Raw genomic sequence first — 27,710 nt, forward strand, 5'->3', positions numbered from 1 at the left:
ACGAGCTCTTGGGGGGCATTTGTTATGAGTTCATTGCAATGTGTTTTTAATGAACATCTCCATGTTAAACCTCTGGTGCAGCACAACATTGACTTTATAAATACAAGTTAAACATTAACCAATAACAGTGAGTCGGGATCACAGGAACCTGCAAAGCATGACCAGTCTGACTGCATGACAGTTTGCTCATAGTTTATACAGAGAGATCCCATAAAACTATGGCCGCATAGGTATTCCCTGTACTAAGCACAATTCAGCAGGAACAGTCCCCTAAATTTGCTCATAGTCTGTACAGAGAGATCCCATAAAACTATGGCATTATAGGTATTCCTCTGTACTAAGCACAATTCAGCAGGAACAGCCCCCTAAATTTGCTCATATAGAGAGATCCCATAAAACTATGACAGCATAGGTATTCCCCTGTACTAAGCACAATTCAGCAGGAACAGCCCACTAAGTTTGCTCATAGTCTGTACAGAGAGATCCCATAAAACTATGGCAGCATAGGTATTCCCCTATACTAAGCACAATTCAGCAGGAACAGTCCCCTAAGTTTGCTCATAGTCTGTACAGAGAGATCCCATAAAACTATAGCATTATAGGTATTCCCCTGTACTAAGCACAATTCAGCAGGAACAGCCCCTAAGTTTGCTCATAGTCTGTACAGAGAGATCCCATAAAACTATGGCAGCATAGGTATTCCCCTGTAATAAGCACAATTCAGCAGGAACAGTCCCCTATCCCAGCATTCCCTTGTATCAAGCACAATTCTGCAGGAAACATACTGATTAGGGCTACCCCAATATATGTATATAAGATCGTATATATAGTATTCCACTGCATTGAGCTGGGGTGCACTTACCCTTAAACACTTGCTCTATGGAAAGGATACAGTGCCCCCCAAAACCTGAAGTTACGTATTTGTATCCAAGGCAAATAACAAGGTAAATAAACAGTGCATCATTCCTAACTTCTGGTCGGTACTTAATTCTAGTTATTTACTCTTTATCCCAGTCTGGAGCTCCTCCTCCTCTTCAAAAAATTGCACTGGTCAATGGTACATTTTCCTGATACTGATCCTGTGGTGTTTATACAAATGGCCTGTAGATGTCACTGTGTTCAAGACTTGTACTGTGCAAACTTTCTATACAGCTTGTGGTGTTAGAGTTGCTTACGGTTGTGTAATGGCTGCATGAACCTGCTAATAAAGCATTGTTATACTCTACTCATCCTCAGCTACCCAAACTTAACAGATCCAGCACCACTGTGCATCATGCGACAAGTGCATGCACAGTACCAATCTTCTCTGATCTCTGTAATGCACATGTGCCTGCTATAATTTGGCGCAGGGGATGCCTGCGACGCTGGAACAATATGGAGGCATGGTGCTTAGAGAAAAGGAACCCCCGAGCCTGTGTATTTGTTGAAGATGAGCACTAGCCCAGGGAATGAAGTAAGAACTGGAATCACTATGGGTGCCTGACTGTGTGGTACCCCCAGCGATTCTACCTTTTGTTCTCATTTAACCCAAAACAAATGTGCATTCAGTAACTCCATATTACTTGTATAAACACTCTTTATTTTCTGCTTGATTTAAATTAGTTTTGGATTGTCAGCACATATCCACATTTCGCTATAATCTGCCTTGGTACCAGGCTAGTCAAGAGGTGCCTAAGCAGCACCCACTAAAAACTACTTTAATTTATTTACTCCCCCCCAGCTCTATTGTATCTAAATCATCTACAGGTTGATGACTAATAAAACCCAATATTCTTTCACATAATGGGTTCTTTGCCATGTCTACATCTTTATACTGATAGTACAGGTATGGGACCTGTTATCCAGAATGCTAAGGACCTGGGGTTTTCTGGATAACGGATCTTTCCTTAATTTGGATCTTTATGCAATTTGTCTACTAGAAAATCATGTAAACATTAAGGGTCAGGGCACACGCTCAGATTCGGGGAGATTAGTCGCCCGGCGACAAATCTCCTCCTCTTCGGGCAACTAATCTACTCGAACTGCCTCCCTTGCCTTCCCGCCAGCTAAAATGTAAATCGCCGGCGGGATGGCACTCTGAGGGATTTGTTTTTCGAAGTCGCCCGAAGTTTTCCCGTTGGCACTCAGATCGCTTCGGAAATCGAAGCGAACCGAGTGCCATCCCGCCGGCGATTTACATTCTAGCTGGCAGGAGGCAGTTCGGGGAGATTAGTCGCCCCGAAGAAGAGGAGATTTGTCGCTGGACGACTAATCTCCCGAATCTGAGCGTGTGCCCTGACCCTAAATAAACCCAATAGGCTGCCTCCAATAAGGATTAACAATAATGTTTTAGAAGGACAGAATATATATATATATATATATATATATATATATATATATATATATATATATATATATATATATATATATATATATATATATAAAACTTTGATACTGGTGTTATCACAGATTAGGACATTTTAAAGCACTCTTCACTAAGCTATGTATAAATATTTTCCATAATAGTGCAGTTAGCACAGATACTTCATATTTTCTTGCAATCATAAATAAGACCTTGTGCTGCTCAGGGCTTGACCAACCAGTATCCAATCACAGCATTAGAATGATCACAGAGCTAGACCAACCTGTATCCAATCAGAACATTAGAATGATCACAGGGCTAGACCAACCTGTATCCAATCAGAACATTAGAATGATCACAGGGCTAGACCAAGCTGTATCCAATCAGAACATTAGAATGATCACAGGGCTAGACCAACCTGTATCCAATCAGAACATTAGAATGATCACAGGGCTAGACCAAGCTGTATCCAATCAGAACATTAGAATGATCACAGGGCTAGACCAACCCGTATCCAATCAGAACATTAGAATGATCACAGGGCTAGACAATCTGTATAATGTGATTTTTTTTAGGATGGTATTATGTCTAACTCTGTGAAGCTTTTCAGGAAACATCCTGAGGGATTCTCTAGTAACCTAACAGCCATGACTTGCACAACTTAAATTAACATATTGTTGCATTGTGGTAACATGGTATAGCCTTTAAACGCAACTAAGATAGTCTGAGCCAATTGGACGGGTCTGGGTGCAAAGAGCAAAAGCTATGGTTGTAGCACACTGACAGTTTGTTAGATGTTGCACCATACACCAGTAGGTCCTGGCAGTAGAAGATTAAATATATTTATAAGATATTTTGCCATCTTAAGTCTACTAGGGTGTCCATTACATACAGTAATGAGTTCACGTTGAAGAGAGCAGCTCCACTTCAGACGAGCACATGGGAAGTCATGACTGTTCAGCTAATCCTTTGGGTAAAGACCTATTCACCAATTATTCCAGATGTCCAGGTCAGGAGATGTCCCAGGACAGGAGATGTCCCAGGTCAGAATTTAGACAAGTTCCGCAGGATCACTTTGCCCACTGGCTTCGAGTGAGCAGCCAACTTTATTATTGAAGATGTGAGACAGGCTGCCCTTATGAGAAGTCTTGCTCTTCAAGGACCTCTCCTTCTGACCAGGGGGCTTGTTCTGCTGGCAAAGATCTTTAATGTCCCACACTCGGAGGGTACCGTCATGAGAGGCCGTGTACAAAAAATTTGCATGGATCTGAAAATAAAAATGAAGCTTATTGCATGATATCAATCTTATGACTTTATTTTGAGTAGGCATCTAAAGCTTATTATTGAATAGTGCCTCCTACGTGAAATAAACTCTAGTTCCTGCTCTGTGCTGAATGACCAACCTGCTAACAACTGGCTAGACATTAATATGAAAATGAAAGTAATCTGTAGATAGACCTAGGTTAGAGTTGGTTGTTGGGTTCATGTGAGCCCCAACAACTGCTCACTGGTTAAAACCTAAAACAACAATTTACATGGTGGCCAAGTCCTTAATAACAGAAATAACCAACCTGAATGCAGTTTATGATGAAGGAGTGGCCGTGAAAAACTCGCTGCAGGGTCCCAGATTTTGTATTGAAAGCTCTGGCGCAGGCATCACCACTTCCAGTAAACACTGTGGAAAAAAAGACCTCGATATATTGATTTGCAAATAAGCACCTTAGCCGATTTACTTATACCATTTGGATCATTCACCTGTGTGGTGCCTCTAATGACAAAGTCATGGCATCTTGTCCCTCATATTGTTCCATGTCTGGAACTTGAAGTCCCTCTGCTCTAAATTGTGGGTGGTGGATAACAGAAGGAAATCAAGCTCCATAATTCATTTGACAATGGAACAAATGTGAGGGAGGGGTTGAATGACACTGTGAGCCTAAGGGGGTTGGGAAATGGCTCCTACAAGTCAGAAGAAAGCTACCATAGATTCTTCTAAATCTTTGGAATCAGGTATGTCTGTTTGACTCACCGTCCTACCCCTTCATCCTACCCCAACCCTGACAGCTAAAACTTCTTGCCACTTTCCTTTATAAAGGTGCAGCCTCCTTGTCCTTCTCGGCTTCAGAGTCAGACGGACTGAGCTGAGAAAGGGCAGGGCCACAGGTTGAAAAGTGATTAATATGCTGGAATTTAGAATTAATTACAAAATAAATACTAAACTGAGTATTTTTTATTGGGAATTCTGCTCATTAATGTTGGCGAGCACAAGTGATGGTGCTTCTTCCCCATTGGTCAGGTTGGGCTCATTCACAGGCCAATTCATATGGATCCCTTCACTCCCATTGGTCATATAAGTTGAGTACTCTCCAGCTGAAACCACTATGGTCTTTTAGAACAAAAAGACTTGTAAAAAAAAGTCCTAGGACTGTTTTTATTCTTGCAATATCAAACAACCATGCCATTAATCAGCCCGTAGGACGGCTTCTAAATTGGTTGCTAAAGCAAAACCCAAGCCAGTCATCTGTATGACCCTGCCTCGTTTTTAAGTTCATTAACGTCAAGGTTCCACTGATGTGCACCCAACTGACTGTTGCCTGGCAACCCATTCAAGCCTTCTAGCCAACCACGTGTATCGGTTCAGCGGCGGTCGATTACTATTCCCCGGGATTGTTAGTTAATAGACCGCACTCCCTGCATGACTAGACAAATACATGGGGATCCAATATATCAATGTGTCTATAGCTTTAGCCTTCCTTATGTATTTGATACAGATCTCCTCAAATCTGACATTTGAATATTTCCCCATTTCTATTGTTTTTCATAAAAATTACATATTTTAAACTGTCTCTAAATTTTATTATTGCAAATTTTATCCTCTTATGGGCTCAGAATCCTGCAGTGGTTTGAATAGAAGGTTATAGCCTCAAATCCTACTGTCGAGTTGTCTAACTCTCTCTTTGTTACCATTATAATATCAATGCAAAGTTCTGCATATCTTGGTTGCTTGCCCCTGTTGAGTGCCCAATTGCCCGATTGCCCAATTGCCCGATTGCCCATGCTGCTATTGTTTACCTTTATATATTGGCCAGGATAGACAGGAATAACATTTGGAAAAACTCTAGATAATGTGATTGTGGAACATTTTTGGTATATTCAGAAATAAGACTTTGGTGTGACATCACTGATAGATAAGATTGTGGAAGACTTTTGAGCGTTGTCAAGAATCATGAACTCTGTCTAAATCTGTGGGGTATAAGATTATCTTCTGAATGAGATTGTGGAATGTTTTCACACAATGCTTGGGTCAGTCTGACAGAGTCTGGCTACACCAGAGCGAAATGAGGTCTCAGTGTCCCTTGTAAGGAGTTGTCCCCCTACTTTAATTTCTAGGAGCCCCCAGATTTACACACCAAGTGAAGGTGGAACCTGGGGGACAAGTACTAATCATAACTGTGTTTGGCCAGGTTGTACCAAGAAAAGGTCGGTGTTCTGGCTAATGGCCAAACCCTCCCTGAAATCACCTCTAGGAGGATGGTATCTCTACTGTACCATTGTATTGTTATCTGGGACTGTTGCCCATTGACTCTAAAGGAAACAAAATGAACCTTACAGATTCCAGCGTGATATTTCAATGTGCTAACGCTGTGTTTATGCATCTTGTAGGTTCTGACGCAGTCCCCAGTATCCGTTAACCAGCTTTTCACCGTTCTGTCCACGCTCCCTGAATACAAATGGCGGCCCACTATCTGCAAAAGAAAACACATTAACAAGAATCAAGTTACTTCTTCTCCTGCCAACACTCAACATCCATGTAATCCATGTAATCATCTCATCTTCAAATACCCATTAGAGATAAGGAGTTAGATTATAACAGATCAGATAGTGATAGAGTTAAATGTTTCAGCTTCCCCCACTGTGAAATTTCGGCACTCCCACCAGACACCGGCTGTTTCAGTAATTCTTACCATTCAGACTGTATCAGTGTAAAACGGGGGTCCCCAAGCTTTTTTACCTGTGAGCAACATTCTAATATAAAAAGAGTTGGGGAGCAACGCAAACATTAAAAAAGGTTCCTCTGGTGCAAAGAGGTTTGTAGCCACTATGGGGACTGGCAGCCTACATGAGCTTCTGTTTGACAGTACACCTGGTTTTTATCTAACCAAAACTTGCCTCCAATCCAGGATTTCAAAAATAAGCTCCTGCTTTGAGGCCACTGGGAGCAACATCCAAGGGGTTGGAGAGCAACATGTTGTTCTTGAGACACTGGTTGGGAATCACTGGTGTATAACATGGAACTCCTCTTGCCTCATAGCAAGGAAATGTAGAATACAGAACATGTGCTGGGAATCTGTAGAAGATGGGAAGTTACTGGGGCATCTTCAGAGGCACAGATATTCCCTCCTAAAGGGCTGGGGTGGATTAGGACTGGTATAGCTGCTCAAAACATAAGGTGCCAAATTTTTAGCCTAATCCAAATCTCACAGTTACTGGCATTTGGTTTGCCTCTCCATTACTTTGGATCCCAATGGAGTAAGTCCAGGTATTTTGGCCACCTCCACACTAGTGACGTCTCAGAGATTTTAATTTCCAAAAGGAGACCCCTCAAAAGATATTAATTAGAAATTACAGAGTGGGCTCTTGTGAACACAATTGCACTCTTGTCCCTCTCCCCACCCCCACCCTTGTAGTAGTACAAAAAAAAGTGAGCATGAAGGGACTTACCCTTTATGTGTCAGACCATGCCTTTTCCCCATGCACACTGGACTCAAGATGACTGGTACTGTATATGTGCCAGCAAGACAATAGAATTAATTTTATTTTCCCCATTCGTGGTCACACTGAACAAAAACAGGCACACTCATTTCTGTGCCGGATGCAGCACTTTCTCTCTCTCAGACTGAGTCGGCAGCTTATTGGCCCATGTGTGGGGCCATCCGATGGGCTTCCCCAATCGATATCTACCCGAAAGTGGCCAGTTTTCGATCGGCCGCGTGTATGCAGTCCCACGATCCGACCGCCCGTATCTGATCCATTATAATCTGATCGTTGGGTCCTAGAGCCCACGATCGGATCAGCCCCATATTGCCCACTTCAATGTGGGCATATCGGGGAGAGAGCCGCCTTAACTTGGATGCTTAAGACTGGCACAAGGGGAATAAACCTTGGGCCAACAACTTCAGAGGGACCCTCTTTTGAGCAGAACACATCTTTGTTACAAAACCTAACTATATAATAATAGTAGCCTATATAATCACTGATCCAACATGCCACTCTCAGATTTGCTTCTGGAACCCCATCCTGCCTTCTCTGGGGGCCCTCCTCCCTCCTCTGTCATTAATTCTAGTTTATTTACAAAGAATTTCTTTGGCTTTGTGCAATATGCCGGAAAAATGAATAACAATACAGAACCTCAAATAAATAATCCCTGATAAATATCATTGAGCAATAGTTTACTTTCTGACATGGTGACAGATGGAGCTGATCAGCCAAAATGGCTTTTATTGCAGGGATTGGATATGGGCAGCCTTCCAGGGTGATAGCGCACCCCCTTGATCACTAGGTTACACCCCCTGCTAGGATAGTAGCACCAAAGGAAGGCAATGGTTTGTTATGGTCAAGCTTCAGAGACAATGGCAGTCCAAGCAAGTCTGAGACTGTCAGGCTAAAAGCTGCTTTATTGAAATGAACCTGCAGCATGAGCTTTCATCACACCACAGACTGGGACCAGCTAAATCAACAATATATTAGCATAGAACCATCTTTCTCAGCATTACGGGATAGATACATAAACATTATCATCACTTGCGCCATTGCCTAAACATAAGCTCGGGATCATGGGCTCAGAGCCCAGATGGTTCCTGTTAATCACTCAGCGCCGTGCAGGGGGGATAAACAGAAATATCATTACGGCTTATTCTGAGCTGATACACCGAGAAACCGACCAACCAACGTGGGACTTACCATGATACACAAAATCACAGAATTTAGCCGCGTATTACTCCCCAGGGAGTAAAGGAAACATAAAGCATAAAGGGTCATTATAAACTACAGAGAGGAAAACACTAAAGGTCTCTATTTACTTATACAGGATTTTATGGGGTGAAAATTAGAGTTCGCTCTATTTGATAAATATGCCCCTAAAAACCCAATAGGAGCAAACGAAGACCTGTGAATTTTTATCTGTCAAATTGTGATAAACTCTACTTCAACCTTTGATAAATAGGGGAAGTTATATATATTCCTTTCTTTCATTCTTTGACCTAATCCTCACTATCCTCATATTATGTTACAATCACTTACAAGACGCTAATAGAAAACATGGAGTAGTGGCCAAAACAAGGCGTGAGTATTGCTGGGCGAATTTGTCCTGTTTCGCTTTGCAGAAAAATTTGCAAATTTCCAGTGTAATTCACGTAACGATCAATTCTGACGCACGCGTCAATTTTGACGCTGGCATTGAAGTCAATGGGAGTCCGAATAATGTTGACGCTCAACCGTTTTGACGCAACCGACCTTTTCCGACGCGCGTCCAAAATTTTATGAGGCCGACTTTTCACTGGTGAATTTTCATGCCAGTTTCACAAATTTATTTGTGGCCAGCGAAACGTCGAAATTCGTTGCGAATTTGAGCCTGTTGAATTTATTCGCCCATCACTAGGCGTGAGCTTATACTATGGAAGACCTGGTCTGTAGGTAAAGATGGCGTACGTACATGTGGCTCCTTCCAGTAAAACTAAATTGGTCATAAGTTGCCCTTTTGTACTGCAATTTAGAGAGTCATTGAGTCCTTGGAGTAGTTATGTTATTATATAATTTGGTTAATCCACTTTTTTTGTAGCATTTCCTACCCTTCTCTTCCCTGATTGATTAAGAATCCACCCAGGGTCTTCCCATTATGTCATCTCTGCACCCCCTTTGCGTCCTGTTACTTTCCTTTACGTTATGCCTTTGCCAGTTTGAGGCACTAGCCACCCACCAACCATAGGCCAGCCAGTCCAACTTGTAACGTTTCCTACTGGTCTAGTAACCCATAGCAACCAATCAGCAATTGGTTTTATTACATTACAATGTCCCTATATCTGTTCCTTTCCTTCCCTAGATGGGAAATAACATGCGGGATGTTTGGTCTCCTGGTCAGGAAGTGACGAAAATACCTTTCAGTTGTAAAAAAACGGGAATCACTTACGGCAATTAGATAAGGTATTTTTGGACATTTTGTCAGCCGGAAGTCGGAAACCAGCATTGTAAGGTCATGGGCAGGGAAAGCAGCTCCACCCAAACCCACCTGTGACCAATGCATGACCCGCAAGAGTTGTGCCAAGGTTGGGCCAGCATCTGCACATCACTATCGCTCATAAACCACCAAACACTGGAAATAACCCCCCGCGTGTAATAAAGACGCTAAGTTTTCCCAGGTGCAGTAACTCATGGCAACCAATAAGATATGTGCTTTTAAACAGGTGACCAGGAAATGCTAGCTGCTGATTGGCTGCTGTGAGTTAAAGTACCTGGGCAAATGTAGTGCCTTTCAGTACTATATATAATAATTTTGTGCCCTTGTTGCTTCAACACTATTACCCAAGGGCTCCGGAAGCCCTCTTCTGAATGTTATTCTCCCAGTCTTGCTTTACAGCACAGGCGAAAAACAATGGAAACATGATCTGAATTCCTTAAAAAGGGCCCATATGCAAAATGTCGCCACTACTCTACCTGCGTGCTGTCCGTGTGATACTGAGCGCACAGAGAAACACTTTGCAATTTGTGATGAAACACTCAACAGAGGGGAAAAAATAATAAACCTCCGCTGAAATATTTAACGATTGTTTTTCTGTCTTTGAACATTATTGTATTTGAAAGGAGTGGAGTCCAACTGACTGATCCCATCAGATACCATGGTGCGAGGAAAATGGGCTTGAAAACACTAAAATTCTAATGGAAACAATGCCGGGGGAACATTGTGCTCCGACAAGATCCACGGGGGCCACATTACGACATGGAAATGTTCCCTGGTTGTGTCCATAACAGAGGGGCAAGAGCTGCACAACCAAACTAAACCCTGAAATGTAATTGCTCATAACAGAGGAGTAAAGGACATACTTGCCAAGTGCCCCCAAATTCCAGGAATAGCCATTTGTTTTGATTCTTTGTCCCTTTTTTAAAAAAAATATTCTCATGGCCAGAAATGAACTCAAAGTGCCTGTTCTCGTTCTCCAACCCACAGATTCCTGAAAGGAATGCTTACTCTGTAGTAGAATTTTAATTGTGAACATCACCATAAATTGTAGGTGTCGGAAATTATGCAGCACATTCCTGGAAGTCTGGGGCCCCTCCTATTTGTATATTCTGAAAATATCGTACAATTGTTACACAATATTATATGTCATTTGTACTTTTATCTATATTCCTCCCATTGGGCCCCTCTGATTCTTAAGAGAACCAGGGCAGAATATCCTCTCTCCACTTCCCAGCTCTGCTCTAGCAAAAAAGAATATTTCAGAGGTTGGTTTCCATGCTAAGTTTTTTTTTTGGGGGGGGGTCCTCCCAGTCACCCTAACCTATCACCCAGAATGTACAAGATTAGTGATGGGCGAATTTGCGCCGTTTCGCTTCGCCGAAAAATTCGCGAATTTCGCGCGAAATTCGCGAAACGGCGCCGGCGTCTCGTTTTTGACGCCGGCGGCCGTTTTTTGCGCCGGCGCCCGTTTTTGACGCTGGAGTCCGTTTTTCGAGAAAATTTTTTTTGACGCCGGCGAATTTCTACCGCGAATTTTCGCGGGCGTTTCGCGAATTTATTCGCTCTGCGTGAATCGCGCAAATTCGCCACGAATTCGCGCCTGGCGAATAAATTCGCCCATCAATATACAAGATACTAAAAATAGCCTTGTGTATATACTCCTGCTGCAATCATGGGGCCCACCTCCAACGTCCATGATTATTAGCATACCTGGGTCTCCTGGGAGGTGGGTCCTGGCCCCAATAAAATATAATGCCACCTGGATGCACTGTTATGACCTTAACCTTCCCAGGCCATGCCAGCACCCCGCCCATTCAATGCCCAAATACCACCCACTTCCCTTGCAAAACTTGTCAATCCCACATCTTGGGGGACCTCTCCCTGTCACTGGGCCCATGACTGCAGCATCCCCTGTACCCCTCCATGATGATCCTGTATATACTGAAAATATCCTTTGTAATTTTAGCTTTAATTTTAACTTGTTCCCACCCAAGATACCCCCCAAAAGCTGGGTATAAATGAAAATATCTTTGAGTCAAATAAGCAGAACTGTGTCTGATTTGACCCTCACCTTGGTTAATATCAGTGGTATGGTGGCTTTTCAACTTTATGATCATAACTTTGTAACTAAAAACCCCTGTCTTTGTTAACACATGCATTTGCATATCTACTGAATTACTTAGACAGGGGCCCAGGGAATGTGCACTGACCCATTTGGATTTGTCAGTAGCGCTTCCCTTATATACGTTTATATACATTTCTACTTAGCAATGTGGGTGCTCCCACAACCCCCCTTTTGTAAATATCAGTCAAGTCTAGTCTGAGTCAGCAGTTTATATGAGCCCAGCTATTGGTTTGGCATTATACATGTAACATAATCTTTGTACTTGATCCCAACTAAGATATAATTAATCCTTATTGGAAGCAAAACCAGCCTTTCGGGTTTATTTAATGTTTATATGATTTTCTAGTAGACAAAGCTGGCCATAGATGTTGAGATTTTTAAAAGATCAGATCCTGATCGTAAGACCATGATCTTCTCAGAACGATCGTACGAATTGACCATCAACTAAAAAGACCAATTTGGCAGGAAAACAAAGGGGAGCTGCCTGCTTGGCCCTGCAAACATACAGTAGATAGATTGCACTGGGGCCGACAAAGATTTTTTGACCTGGCCGATCAATTTCCTGACAGATGTCGGCCGAAAAATCGTAAGATGTTCGATCGTTCGAATACCACTAACTGCATGATAATTTCGAAGGATTGGTCGGGCTTCCCTAAAATCGGTCGTTCGGCAAGAAGAATCGGCGCGTCTATGGGGAGCTTAAAAGTATGAAGATCCAAATTATGGAAAAATTCATTATCTGGAATACCCCGAACATTCTAGATGGCAGGACCCATACCTGTACATATATTTATATATATATATATATATATATATATATATATATATATATATATATATATATATATATATATATGTGTGTGTGTGTTATATGAGCAGTGCTGCTGTTCTGCCTGGTTCCTTTACTCGAGGAGCAGTTTCCAGTATATACAGCCTGTGAGCATAGGCCCTGGTAATCTTAGTGATGTTTAATCTGGCACTGGTTCTCCCAGACATATCCAAGTGGGATTGCCTCACTGATATCCATACCACACGGCCCGGGTCAGGCGAGTTTAGTTCCACCGCACGTCACTGTCATTCACAGACAAACTCCAGATACCTCAAGGCTGAGGTTTCATCTCTCATTTTATTCATTTAAGCAACTGAAGAACAAGAACCAAGTGGGCCAACTATTCAGAACTAAGTGTGCCAACTCTCCTATTTCAATCCATAGACTGCTGCTCTCAACATTCATTTTCATACATTGCATTGGGAGCCAGGAATGATCCCCACCCTGCCCAGCTTGACTAAGCCTTGCCCAGTATGGTGGGTGTGCAATTCATGAATATCCACCTACAATACAGCCAACTGAGGGGTATTTATTGCCATTGGTCTAATGAATTGCTGTCTGACAAGCAAAGTGAATAAAGGAGGCATAGACTGTATAGGCCATAAACATGCATTAAACACTTGCAATCTCACCCCATAGGAAAGAATGGGAATGTCTCCTCTCCCTTGTTTGGCACTGGGCAAAGTAAGTCAAGGTTAAAGTCAGAGAGGCAAGTCAGAAGTCTTGCCATGGTATCATGTGACCTTGTACCAATATCAGACAATCTAATTTATACCAGTTCTCAAATCTCAGTGCACCTTTGTGTATTTGTCTTTCTCATGAACATTTCATATTATGTGCCAACATTCTCACTGTCACTCAACACCATCATTCAATTTCTGGACTGGCCTTCCCGTATCTACGTCCCAGATGGGCCGAGTGGAACAACCGATGGAATTACATACAGATTTGATTTAAATAAACACATCCGTGCATACAATAGGGACATAAAAGCCTAGCAGTGAACTGATATGGCCCAAACAGTTTGAGAAATATAAACCTCTCTGCTGACCCAGCAGTACCAGAAGGGGAACAGATGCCTAGAACTTACATTTCACCAGGTCCACCAGAGCTCAGTTATTGATTCAGAACAAGATATTAGCCCACTAAAGAAGCAGCTGGGCATAAATAAAGCTGATAAACTCTGTTCTAGTGGATTAGAAATACTAGTCCACCAGGACTAGTTTATTAAATCAGAACAATATATTTGCCCTTTACAGAAAGAGCTGGACAAGTGTATATATCACTAGGTCCACTAGAGGTCGGTTGTTAATTCAGAACAAGATATTTATCCGGTAAATAAGGAGCTGGACCACATTACATTCCAACAGGTCCAAAAGGACTAGGCTAATAAATAAAAATCAAATATCTGCAGTCTAGCGAAAGAGCTGGACAAGAGTATATTGCAGCAGGTCTAACAGGACTAGGTTATATATAATAAGAACAATATATTTATTCTCTAGAGAAAGAGCTGGACATGAGTATATTCCAACAGGACCACCCAAGCTTGGTTATTGGTTCATAACAAGGTATTTGCCAATTAAGAAGGAGCATTTACAAAAATATATTCCACCAGGTCCACCAGAGATCAGTTATTGACTAAGAACAAGGCATTTGCCAACTAGAGTAGGAGCTGGACAATACATAAAGTTCAGTCCTAGTGGATGAAACTAAACTATTTAAGGTTATTCCACCAAGTCAACCAGGACAAGTTTATTAAATCCGAAAAATATATATGCCCATTACAGAAAGAGCTGGACATGAGTATATTCCACCAGTTCCTCCAGGACTCAAATAAAGTTCAATGTTTATATATGAGAGGTTTGCCAAAGCTCTAGGGCAGGGATCCCCAACCTTTTGAACACATGAGCAACATTCAGAAGTAAATGGGGTTGGGGAGCAACACTAGCATGAAGAATGTTCCTGGGGTGCCAAATAAGTGCTGTGATTGGCCATTTAGTAGCCCCTATGTGGATTGTCAGCCTACAGGAGGCTCTGTTTGGCAGTACACCTGGTTTTTATTCAACCAAAACTTGCCTCCAAGCCTGGAATTCAAAAATAAGCTCCTGCTTTGAGGTCACTGAGAGCAACATCCAAGGGTTGGAGAGCATCACTTTGCTCACAAGCTACTGGTTGGGGATCACTGCTCTAGAGTTTGGCCAAATCTGAACAAGATTCCATCTTAGTAAAGTGCACATGTGGGAACTTGCTGTTCATTTACTCACTACTACTGACATTCTTGGGAATCTTGTATATAAGAGAAGCCCACTATAGAGTTTGGAGACCTTTTTCCATTAGGCCGTATTTGAGCCCCACCATGAGTTTGTTTTCCCCATGTTTGTGGGTTTCTCCCCAGAATTCAAAAGCAATCTGTATAACATCCCACTGAGCTATCCTACAAAGTGTTAATGAGGATATACATTCCTACTAGTGCAAGCAGGGTTATCAGGGAAGCCTCCGAGTTAATGATTTCTAACTTCCTGTGGGAGGAGATTAAAGGACAGGAACCGCAGGACATGTATCATTATCCAAAAATTAGATTTTTCATTAATGATGTCTATGTGGGAGGGGGAATCAACAGAGTAGAACTTACATTAATATCATTTATCATTTGGAACTAGAGCAGAGCTATGTTTCCAGCATGGGATTGTCGAGAAGGGCAGTTTCAAGACCTTGGTCCCCAGGAAATGTCCCTGCCTGATGCCTTATAAATCCCTGTTTATTGTTTATCCAATTCCCCTGTTTCATTGGTTCACTGATATATCTAACTTTTAGCTCCTTCATTGGCTATCCAACAATGGGTTAAAATGGGAGGGACCCACTGAGGGATGGACTCAGGACCAATGGAGGTGGAGGGACTGATCTGGAGAGGTGGGGGAGTGGCTAAGAGGGTTTGGCTTTATTTTTTATATGGTGCACTACATATGTCTCTAATCTGTGTCTGTATTTCTCTATTTCTAGTATCCTTAGATCTTTGCAACCAATGTGTTTTGTAAATTAAATATAACATAGATAGATAGATATACACACATACTCCCTGCTTATAAATAAAATACGTTTCCTGTTTAAACCTTATTTACTGTAAATATCTTTTTAAGCCAATATTTTCTTCCAATGGAAACACAAAGCCGGGTATTTATCACTTGAGTTTATTGGAAGGATTTACTGAGAATGGAGCGACCCAGTTCCACACTGTACAGAACTAACAGATGGTCGATACATTTTGCTCGCTGATTTATGGCGCACGGCTAAGGAAATCATTATTGAAATGATTTTTTTTTGTTTTAATATAATACACTCAAGAATTTCAATGACTTTTTTTTTATTATGTAGTGTGCCTCTAATAATGCTGGGAATCATATCAATATTGCCAAAAAGACAGAAAGAGAATTATTGTGTATAAATCTGAACCAGATACCCATTCCTCATCTTTATATTGTGCTGGTTCCACATCAGCCAATCAGCAATTAGCTTTAAACAGTCTGTTACCAGTCAGAAAATTAAAGCAAAGATTTGATTGGTTGCTAGGGGATGCTGTTCTGATGCAGTTTAGTACTTTGTTCAAAAAATCAACGCCGTCTGTCCCATTTGGGGGTCTCAAGGGATCCACATTAGGTTGGCAAACCAAAAATTGGTTCTTGGATTACATCATTCTTATTACTATTTTTATTATATTAACTTTGCATTATTAAAAGAGGTTACAGGGCCACACCCTAAACAGTATTCAGCCTCATTTTTGGGGTTTAGGCTGCCTCTTGTTTTATTTCTCTAACTTCTAAGAAGGTGCGACAGATTCCGTCTTACATAATAGTCCATTGTTCTCCCATTGCTCTCTTGTTGAGTAATACGCTAACACTCTGGTGTTAGAGTCCCTTATCACCTAGGTGACTTCTTATAGAGGGGAATGAGCCTAAGAATGCATCAGCTATGTCAAAAATACAATATATGGGCATATATGTAAAGATCCATTTGGTTGGCCAGCAGGGGCGGAACTACCGGGGGAGCAGGGGGTGCGAGCGGGCCAGGGCCCGCACCCCCTCAGTGCCCCCCGGCAGTCCGCGCGCCGTGCATATTCCGGCCAGTTCCGGGTTTACGGAGGGGGGCGGGGCCCAGATGCTCGTCCTGCGCCAGGGCCCGCCCCCCTCTAGTTCCGTTTCTGTTGGCCAGATCTAGCCCCAGTCCAAATAGGAATGATCTGACCAAATGGGAATGCCTGGCTGTCAGGCCAATGTTTGAACCATAGAGGGGCCTATAAAGACTCATTAGGAGAGAACTACATAAAAATGGCAGTTTGGTCAATCATTTGGGAGCTGTTGGTTTTGCCCCATAAATGGGTCTATAAGTTACAGACTTGGAAGACTATAAGTTGCTGGCATGGGACCTTCAATCCATGTATGCAGGGCTGCCATCAAGAGGGTACACAAGGCACCGCAGTCAAAAGCACCATGGCAGAGGGGCCCATGAGTACAAGTGCAATTTGTGTGTTTCAAAGGTGGTGGGGCTTTCAGGGAGTTGCCAGGGCTTATGGGGGGAGGGTTTAAATTGGGGCAAATCATGCTTGTGGCCATGCATGTGAGGGCCATTTTTTCACTGGGGCCCCATTCTGCTTCTTGGTTTTGCCCAAGGGGCCCAGGTGATCCATGAGCTAACAATTGGGGGCGTTTCGACCTACCAGTTTCAGCCCTGGATAGCATTTGCAATTTCACTTTAGAAGGAATCCATATACAAAAGTAAATCTTTTTTTTTTTTTTTTTTTTTTAAATGTAAAATGAAGACCAATGGAAAGGTGTAAAGCACTAAAAGTTACTATGAATATCAACTTCCCTTTTTTTTAAGTTGTAATATTGGTGTGTAAGTGCATCTCAGGTCATTTTGCCTGGTCATGTGCTTTCAGAAAGAGCCAGCACTTTAGGATGGAACTGCTTTCTGGCAGGCTGTTCAGACTGAATGTGTCTCAGTGGGACCTGGATTTTACTATTGAGTGCTGTTCTTAGATCTACCAGGCAGCTGTTATCTTGTGTTAGGGAGCTGTTATCTGGTTACCTTCCCATTGTTCTGTTGTTAGGCTGCTGGGGGGGGCTAATATCACTCCAACTTGCAGTACAGCAGTAAAGAGTGACGGAAGTTTATCAGAGCAAAAGTCACATGACTGGGGCAGCTGGGAAACTGACAATATGTTTAGCCCCATGTCAGATTTCAAAATTAAGTATTTTTGAGAAACTGATTTCAGTGCAGAATTCTGCTGGAGCAGCACTATTAACCGATGACTGTGACAGTATCTCTTTAAATATGAATTGGTTTTGTATATAAAAATCCATCTGATACCCAAAGAGAAGTGGAGAGAAAGTGGCCACTTACCTCTAAGCAGATAATGGAGCCTTGATGGTGCCTGAATACAGTAAGTTGGTCGCCAGTGACCATATTCCACCGCCGGACGGTGCAGTCCGTGCTGCCAGAATACAGCTCCCCATTGGCGGAATCCAGGACGACGCACAGAATGGCCCCCACGTGGCCCCTCAGGGTCTGATAGCAGCACCCACTGGACACCTCCCATATTTTTATGGTACAGTCTGTGCTTCCAGTCACAAGAAATTCTTTCCCCTCTTTCTCTTCCACGTCTAAGGCTTCCAATACATCGTAGGAGGAGAAGTGCGCCAGAGTCAGGACACAATTCCGATGACCCCGAAACTCCTGGAGGCTTTGGCCAGTGACTACATTCCAGCTGCGCGCGGTTCTGTCGTACGACCCACTGAAGATGTGGCCCTTGGACACCAGTATCCTGCAGGAATACACTGTCGGTCAAATCCCTTTCCCAAAAATGAAATGTTTATTCTGCCACATCAGCAGAACGGCCGCAGCTTCCCACGGTTGCTGAACTACAACTCACAGTGTGCTGCAACAGATCTAAAGCTCAGAGACAGTTAAAGAGGTGAGAAAAATGGAACTGGAACTGGAAAGTACAGTAACGTTCATGAGAAGGACATTACAAAGGTTTAAAGGACAGATAAAGAATGGGACAATCAGAGAGAGAGGGAGAGGGGGAACCAAAGAAAAGTGGCAAATACAAAGAAAATATCAATAATAAAATATAAAGATGGGAAAACAAACAGAGAGAATATAAATATGTAACGTGTAGAAGAGGCGAAAAAACACATGAAAAAACAAAGGTCCGATCCCATGTTCTCCTCAATTCCCAGCCCTGTGCATTCAGTCCTCATTCCAAACCCTCGTGCCATTTTCTGCTCATTCCTACCAATAAAGTTCCAAACATCACATTCCATTCCTGTCTGTCCCCTTAGCTACTCAGATGTGTCCCGGCATATTTAGGTCAATTGGCCTGAATCAGTTCAGAAGCTGCAACATTTCCTTTACCCCAATTGTTCTTAGTCAGATACACTGAAGAGTTTGTTGTAACTCTTGGAAATCCATTTATATGGTCACAAAACCCCTCAGTGACTTCTAATATCCTTATCATTTACAGTAGGGGGTACATTATCCCTTATAATACATGAGTGATACTCAGAGTTCCCTGTATAACTCAGCCTGCAGCCTTGTGCCTTTATATGGTCACAGAACAACCCCTCAGTGACTTCTAATATCCTTATCATTTACAGTAGGGGGTACATTATCCCTTATAATACATGAGTGATACTCAGAGTTCCCTGTATAACTCAGCCTGCAGCCTTGTGCCTTTATATGGTCACAAAACCCCTCAGTGACTTCTAATATCCTTATCATTTACAGTAGGGGGTACATTATCCCTTATAATACATGAGTGATACTCAGAGTTCCCTGTATAACTCAGCCTGCAGCCTTGTCACTTTATATGGTCACAGAACAACCCCTCAGTGACTTCTAATATCCTTATCATTTACAGGAGGGGGTACATTATCCCTTATAATACATGAGTGATACTCAGAGTTCCCTGTATAACTCAGCCTACAGCCTTATGCCTTTATATGGTTGCAGAACTTCTCCAGTGAAAGTGAACTTGAATGATTAAGTATCTGCTGTGAAATGCGTAAGGCCATGCCTTAACAGAACCTAATAAATATACTTAATTTTTATTACATCTGTGTGAAGGAATGGTCCTTTGAGTGCCTGCTCAACTACATTACAACAAAGTGAACTTGAATACCCCATTACCATAGAGACACAGAGAGAAACCCACCTGTTCACAATAGAGGTGTGTCCTGTATAAACCATCAGACACTCGCCTGTGGACACCTCCCACTTTCTCACGGTTTGATCGGCGCTGCATGTGAAAGCCGCCTCGTTCTCCAGGTGACAGAAGGTGATGTAACTCCCGTGCCCTGGAAGCCATTGTTGGCCGGGAAAGAAAAATTAGATCACCAGCAAGCTGGACACATGCCTACAGCTATGCCCCGTATGGACACAAAACGCATCAGGCAGATGCTTCTTTAACCACAATAGCAGATAAAGTGTAGCAGCATCACTGGGGGCCACCTATCCTTTGTAAGGAATGAATGGAGGCTAACAGCGGAAATATATTTACCCCCAGTGCCATTACATGGTTTAATGTCTCTACCTGCCATGGAATAGTAGAACATTATTCCAATGTGAACTTATATGTTGCCTCCTAGAGGAATAGTATAGATAAGCTGAATTTAGGTGTATATTGCCCCCTAAAAAGTGAGTAGATATAAGCTTAATTTAGGTATATATTGCCCCCTAGAGGGTGGGTAGATATAATCTTTATTTAGGTATATTTTGCCCCCTAGAGCAGGGGTCCCCAACCTTTTTTACCCGTGAGCCACATTAAATTGTAAAAAGAGCTGGGAAGCAATACAAGCATGAGAAAGTCCATGGGGATACCAAATGAGGGCTGTGATTGGCTGTTTGGTAACCCCTACGTGAACTGGCAGCCTACAGGAGAGTCTGTTTGGCAGTACATCTGGTTTTTAGGCAGCAAAACTTGCCTCCAAGCTTGGAATTCAAAAATAAGCCACTGCTTTGAGCCCACTCGGAGCAACATCTAAGGGGTTGGAGAGCAACATGTTGCTCGCGAGCTACTGGTTGGGGACCACTGCCCTAGAGGGTGAGTAGATATAAGCTTAATTTAGGTGTATATTGCCCAGTACAGGGTGAGTAGATATAAGCTTATCTTAGGTGTATATTACCCCCTAGGGAAGGGGTCAGCAACCTGTGGCTCTGGAGCCACATTTGGCTCTTCATCCTGATTGCTACGGCTCTGACTCTGCCCAGTTAACTCAAATATATAGTGCCCACTGGCATGAATAAAGGCGGATTAACTGTGCTTAAAAGTGTAAAGACCCCTATCCCTCCAGCGTCCAGCCTCCCCCGCATTGTGTGCCATGATCGCTAATGCCATAATGAAGGTCAGGGCATGATTATCACGCTGTCCATGATAACATGGCTATAAGGCAGAGGGGTATATATGCCCCATAGGAAGCTGATCCCATGGGCGAACATGTTGGCTCCTGCCCGGGGTTACCTGGGTGCTGGGTCCCATGTGATGTCCTGCAGCAGTTGAAGAAAATAGCATGAAACAAGTTGAAGTTGAAATCCCTGTGGATCGCTACATTTCCTGGGTTCCGGGTCCCATGTAATGTCCCTGGATGCCGGATCCCATGTTATTTCCCACAGCAGATTCAGCTCATGGGGTTTTCAGGCGATTTCTTCAACTTCTTCAGCATGAGCCGAACCTGCTGCGGGAAATAACATGGGACCTGGCACCCAGGCAACATGACTATTTTTCTTTAGTGGAAGAGGGGGCAAGATGGCTCTTTTGATAGTAAAGTTTGCTGACCCCTGCCCTAGAGAGTGAGTAGATATAAGCTGAATTTAGGTGTATATTACCCCCCCTAGAGGATGAGTAGAGGTATTTGGGCTGTAGATCAAAAGCAGAGCATGGAGGACCTTGGCTTGTACTTACCATGTAGCACTTTGCAGCACTGATTGTCCGATGTCCTCCAGAGTCGGGCAGTACAGTCCTCGCTGGCAGTCAGCAGGTGGCACCCATCCGGACTCAGACTCACCCAATTAATGCCTCCCTTGTGATCATCGCAGACCTTTACTAATGAACTGGATGTGCCGCAAGTGGAGCCAGTGCTCCCCATCCTCCGGAGCCCAGCATGGGCAGTTTCAGTTAGGGTTGGACTCATGGGGTCACCCTCTCAGGTGAGGGAAAAGCTCAGCAACGTCAGGCAGAACCCTATGTTGGACTTCACATTATCTCCACAAATATCCTTATGACACCTTAGAAACAAAGAGCACATTTAGCAAGTTCACCTCGAACTGACAGTTTTGGGAAAAATGCTCTGCCTATGGCAGGCACTATTAGTGGGTGCGGTGCCTGTCACCCCTAGTGTGTGCCTTAGGCAGGGCTTTATGCCTCTATGTATGACATTAGCCTTACAGGCTTTATTTGTCCCTAAAGGTGGTTCTTTCATACAGCGCTTGCCAGAGGCTGCAGGGAGTTGTAGATTAATAACAACAAAAGTGCTGCAAAATATACTGAAAATGCAACAATTAAAACACCATATGATTTACCCTTTTTACTTATAATCTATATACCGTCCCAGGGGCTCCTGTAAATTTTTGGGGGTCCCAGTGTAAATATATTTACTCTCTGACCCTCAAAACTGTCTCTCAGCAAGTTCTCTTTGGGCCAGTGCTGATCCATGTGATTAAAGAGCTGAACAATGCAGCGCAGGGGGCCTACAGTGGGATACTCTGCAAGCTCAGCAAAACATTCCATCCCCTCCTCTGGACTCAGCGCTCTCTGCAATGGGGGTGAAACACAGGCACGGCTGCTCCATGGAACTCCCCTGAGCTCCTGGAAATCACCCTTACTGTATGGTTTTTTTTAAAAACCATTTGATTTTATGTGGTATGGCAGCTCCTTCATTTGTTTTATGTATAAATAGCCCTGTACAATTTTTAAAATGCAAATGATTAGTAGCACGGACAGACGGACAAGAAAAACATATGCAATAGCATGAAAGATTAAGGGCTACACGAGGAAGGAGGTCTCTGTCCTGTAGAGCTTGCAATCTATTGTACTAAATGGATGCACACTGATAGTACTATCACCTAGGAGGTCATCAATTTGCTCTGTGCATATAAAATATATATATATAAAATAAACAGCGCTGGTCGCAGTTTTGGCAATGGAGGAGCCTATAAATGAGGCCGTGTTCCAGGATAAATGAATGAATGAGATGTCGGACATTGTCTATTGTTGGACAGCAGCATATATAAAGTACACCGGGTTTTGGTGGGACTCCCCAGCCCCCTAGGGCCCCCCAAGAGTCTGATCTAAGGCCACGAGCAGATAAGGACCTTGGCAAGTGCAGCCAACACTTGCTGGGCACTTTAGAAGCAGATGGGGGAAATACATTGTGCAGGGAGAGCATGCTGGGAGTTGTAGTCTAGAACCTGATGTTTTGTACAGATGGGAAGAGTATGTTAGGCTTTCTATTCAGTTAAAGGTAAAGTTAACCCCCCCAAGCATTGAGTTATTTGCCCAGTGAGAGTGACACAAGCCCAGAGTGCCATGAAACACTAACACAAGCCAGATGCCTACCTTGCCCGCTCAGCAATAGCTCTTCCTGCCTGTTGCCTTTGAAGTCAGTCTATTGAGGGGAACATCCTCGCTTTTGTTCAGGTTCCACCCCAGCCCTGCTCAGATGAGTTCCACATGTGACCTATTAATCAGCTGCAGGGGGGCAAGTTACTGCAAATACCATCCAGCCCATCTGTTTGGGTCACAGGGTGCCCGGCGTCTGGCACCACCAGGCAACATCAAGGCAGCAATTTTAAGGGGTTCCCCTATGATCCAGTGGGGTGTTAATAGGTTCCCCCAGATCCCAGGCTCCTGGTGCACAGCCAGATGATCAGGAATATGGGAGGAGTTGTATCCCAGCAGTGCTGTGCTGCATCTGGCACCCCCTGAGCAAGTTCAGGTCACGTTGGGGCTTCTTGGTTGAGAAATGTGGGAGTCCTGTTGTTAGCCCTGGGTCAATCAGGAGCAGCAGGATTGGGGTCTGTGTCTGGGAGCTGCTGCTGGCAGAGGCTTTGGATCCTTAGCAGAGGAGTGGGAGAGATCCCTGCAAGCGCTCCAGGCTCTATAACATGACCCCCCCCTAATACCTCCCCACTCTCCCAAACTGACACTGCTTCTTATTACTGCCTCTGCGAGAGAGAATTCCACAGCCCTCATTATGGGCTGACCCCCAGCACACTCACCAATGGCAGATATACATATATATACATATATACTGCACGATGGATTCTAAGGGAATATAACACCAACCTGCAACTCTGCACTTAAAGGAGAAGTAACAGCAAACTATAAATCCCTCCTGGAAGTGCAGGGAGGCACCAAACAAACACTGGGAGTGAAACTAAGTAACAATTGTAATATATACAGTTGTACGTACAGGGGCTGGTTTCAGAGTAAGGCAGGGAGAGGTATTTTTTTCCCTAGAGATAAAAGGGCCCATTGGGTGCAAAATTGTTGAAAAAAGGATATATTTCTTTTTTTTATTAATTATCAGATGTGCTTGGTGCAGACCTAAAGGTTTCCCTCCAGCCGTTGTTAAATGCAGCACCTTCCATTGTTGGACTCTTTCTGTTCAAGCCCAACTTTAAGGTTTGAGTTAAGGTGGCCATAGAAGCACCAATAGTATCTCCAATAGTAACTTTGTTTCGTGCGATATTTGGTACATGTATGGCGGGAGACGAGCAGATAAAATCGGCAGTAGACTTCGATATCGGTCGGCTTGGGCAGAATTTTGATTGGGCGCCTTTGAAAGCACCCGAACATCGGCCATTGTTAGTGCTGAATTGTCAGAATTCTATTGTTTCTCCCAGTAAATCTGACGATTCAGCTCTAACATGTCTGTATTGAAACGACCAATGGTCGCAGGAAAGATCGTAATTGTTACTAATTGTCTATCCTTTAAACTTTGGTCACCCCCTAGGGTCACCACCTTTTCTGGAAAAAAATACCGGCCTTCCTATATTTTTATGGTTTTTCAAGAAACATTTTTACCGGCCAGGTGGCAACCCTAGTCACCCCCCACCCCAATTTGGAAACCACGTCTTTAATCTCAGCCATAAAGCAGGACAGAACTGCTGCTTACAATGGGGATCAAATAAGATCTGTGCAGCCACTGGCACATAGGGTCGCCACCTTTTAATAAAATTTTCACTGGCTGGTAGTGAGGGCGGGAACAAAGGGCAGTCTGTGACATAAAAGGGGTGTGTCATGATGTGAAAGGGGCATGCTGTGATGTAAAGAGGCGGGGCCAGAACATGCAATTGGCCAGAAAGCAGCAAACAAGGTCAATTTTGAGCGGGTTGGGGGCGGGCCGAGGGCTTTTGTTAGGACTATTATAAATTTACCGGCAGCTACCGGCCGTGTGGTAACCCTAGTGGGACATAAAGTGAGGGAAACACTGGCACACAAGGAACTTTGTGCAGGGTTACCCCTTGCGTTTATTAAGTGCGGACGTGCAACGTTTCGCCCCGAAACGTTGCACGTCCGCACTTAATAAACGCAAGGGGTAACCCTGCACAAAGTTCCTTGTGTGCCAGTGTTTCCCTCACTTTATGCTATATTGGAGGTCGCCGGACTCCTAACACTGGGCACCAGGGGTTCTCGTTATCTAATCTCCAGGAGTGTGCTCGGCTTCATCTTCCTTCGCTTGAACCTTAGTGGGACAGAATGCTCTTTTATACAGATAGCTAGAATCTCAGCTGCCATAAAGCAGGACAGGACTGCTTCTAACAATGGGGATCAGATAGGATCTGTGCAGCCACTGGGACAGAATGCTCTGTTATACAGATAGCTAGAATCTCAGCTGCCATAAAGCAGGACAGGACTGCTGCTTTACTGGATAACAAAGTGATGATCTCAGTTTACTGTCACTGTGTCCACTCACCCAGGCCTGGATTGGAAATCAAAATAGGCCCTGCCATTCCAAGTACATAGAGGCCCAAACAGCCCCCTTCCAGCCCACTATATGGTAACTTTCTATGGCACTTACAGCAGCCCCTCTGGCATTTGCCAGAACCCACAGATTGCCAGTCTGGGCCTGCACTCACCATCGGGTAAAACACACATCTGAGTCTATGGAATTTGTGACAAGAAAGTGATCCCTAGAGGTAACAGAACAAGTGGGTGCTGCCCCAGGACTCTGCACAGTCTCTCTGTCACTGGCCTTTAAACTGAAAACTGGAGAAGTGCAAATACACACACAGCTCAAATCTCTGTGACACTAAACAGAGGCCTGTGTGACAGCGTGAGAGCATGCACCCTGCCTCCTCTATTATGCCATGATCGACCAAAGGGTTAACTGACAGTTTTATTGGATCTCTCTGTACAGACTATGAGCAAACTTAGGGGACTGTTCCTGCTGAATTGTGCTTAGTACAGAGGAATACCTATACTGCCATAGTTTTATGGGATCTCTCTGTACAGACTATGAGCAAACTTAGGGTGCTGTTCCTGCTGAATTGTGCTTAGTACAGAGGAATATCTATGCTGCCATAGTTTTATGGGATCTCTCTGTACAGACTATGAGCAAACTTAGGGTGCTGTTCCTGCTGAATTGTGCTTAGTACAGAGGAATATCTATGCTGCCATAGTTTTATGGGATCTCTCTGTACAGACTATGAGCAAACTTAGGGGACTGTTCCTGCTGAATTGTGCTTAGTACAGGGAATACCTAGGCTGCCATAGTTTTATGAGATCTCTCTGTACAGACTATGAGCAAATTTAGGGCACTGTTCCTGCTGAATTGTGCTTAGTACAGGGAATACCTGTGCTGCCATAGTTTTATGGGATCTCTCTGTATAGACTATGAGCAAACTTAGGGGACTGTTCCTGCTGAATTGTGCTTAGTACAGGGGAATACCTATGCTGCCATAGTTTTATGGGATCTCTCTGTACAGACTATGAGCAAACTTAGGGGCTGTTCCTGCTGAATTGTACTTAGTACAGGGGAATACCTATGCTGCCATAGTTTTATGGGATCTCCCTGTACAGACTATGAGCAAACTTAGGGGACTGTTCCTGCTGAATTGTGCTTAGTACAGGGAATACCTATGCTGCCATAGTTTTATGGGATCTCTCTGTACAGACTATGAGCAAACTTAGGGGCAGTTCCTGCTGAATTGTGCTTAGTACCGGGGAATACCTATGCTGCTATAGTTTTGGGAGGGTCTTTTGCATAAAGCTTATCTCACAGTAGAGGATCTATGGGGTTTGATAGGGAAAGTTATAGCCAGCCACCTTGAGAAACAATGGCAGTCTAGGCAAGGCTGAAACTGCTAAGACTTTCATTTGTATGGGGGTGGAGTAAAAATGTTTTCTTTGTCGATATGATTTCCTGTGAGTAGAGCAATGACACCACAGGAGACCGTTATCAATGTGCTGTTACCATTATATGTACAAAGCAGCAGCTCTCTGTCCTTCTCACCTCAGTCACATTCACAGAATCCAGTCACACCTGTCACTATCACTCAAGCTCCTTCCTCTCCAGTAATGGCCAATGCCTAAACCTCAGCATTATTAGCGACCCCTCATTATCTCTCATCCACTCCTTCTGGTATCAATGATCTCAATCCCCAAAATATGGAGCTATTTAATCCCATTATAGGTTGGGCCAATGGTTTTTTTCTTTTTCCTTTGACTTTGAATATTGATCAAATTGATCCCTTCCCAGCAAAATCAGATTTGTTTAAGAACATTAATTCTGATGAATCTAATCTTAATTCTGAGTAATTTAATCAGATTCATTATTTTCCATGATAAATAAAACCTTTTCAGCTTTAGAATCTTGCTCGTGAATCTTGCACAAAGTATTCCTAGAATATACAATGTAATATCTCATTACAACATACAAATGTAAAATATTTTTTATGGTCACAGAACCCCTCAGTGACTTCTAATATCCTTATCATTTACAGTAGGGGGTACATTATCCCTTATAATACATGAGTGATACTCAGAGTTCCCTGTATAACTCAACCTGCAGCCTTGTGCCTTTATATGGTCACAGAACAACCCCTCAGTGACCTCTAATATCCTTATCGTTTACAGTAGGGGGTACATTATCCCTTATAATACATGAGTGATACTCAGAGTTCCCTG

At 43.4% G+C, this 27,710-nt stretch overlaps 1 protein-coding gene across 1 annotated transcript; it reads right to left on the reverse strand.

Moving 5' to 3' along the window:
- Window positions 1-2,794: 2,794 nt before the first annotated feature.
- wdr86.S (WD repeat domain 86 S homeolog) lies at window positions 2,795-23,790 on the reverse strand. Its single transcript, XM_018269002.2, has 7 exons — window positions 23,136-23,790; window positions 21,483-21,805; window positions 19,737-19,878; window positions 17,924-18,344; window positions 5,949-6,084; window positions 3,913-4,016; window positions 2,795-3,608 (listed from the first exon to the last, which is right to left on the reverse strand). The coding sequence occupies exons 2-7, from the start codon at window positions 21,709-21,711 to the stop codon at window positions 3,393-3,395; spliced, it is 1,248 nt and encodes a 415-aa protein (XP_018124491.1). The 5' UTR covers window positions 21,712-21,805; window positions 23,136-23,790; the 3' UTR covers window positions 2,795-3,392.
- Between the last annotated feature and the right edge of the window lie 3,920 nt (window positions 23,791-27,710).

The sequence above is a fragment of the Xenopus laevis genome, chromosome 6S (genome assembly GCF_017654675.1).
Source record: "Xenopus laevis strain J_2021 chromosome 6S, Xenopus_laevis_v10.1, whole genome shotgun sequence".
Taxonomy (NCBI): Eukaryota; Metazoa; Chordata; class Amphibia; order Anura; family Pipidae; genus Xenopus; species Xenopus laevis.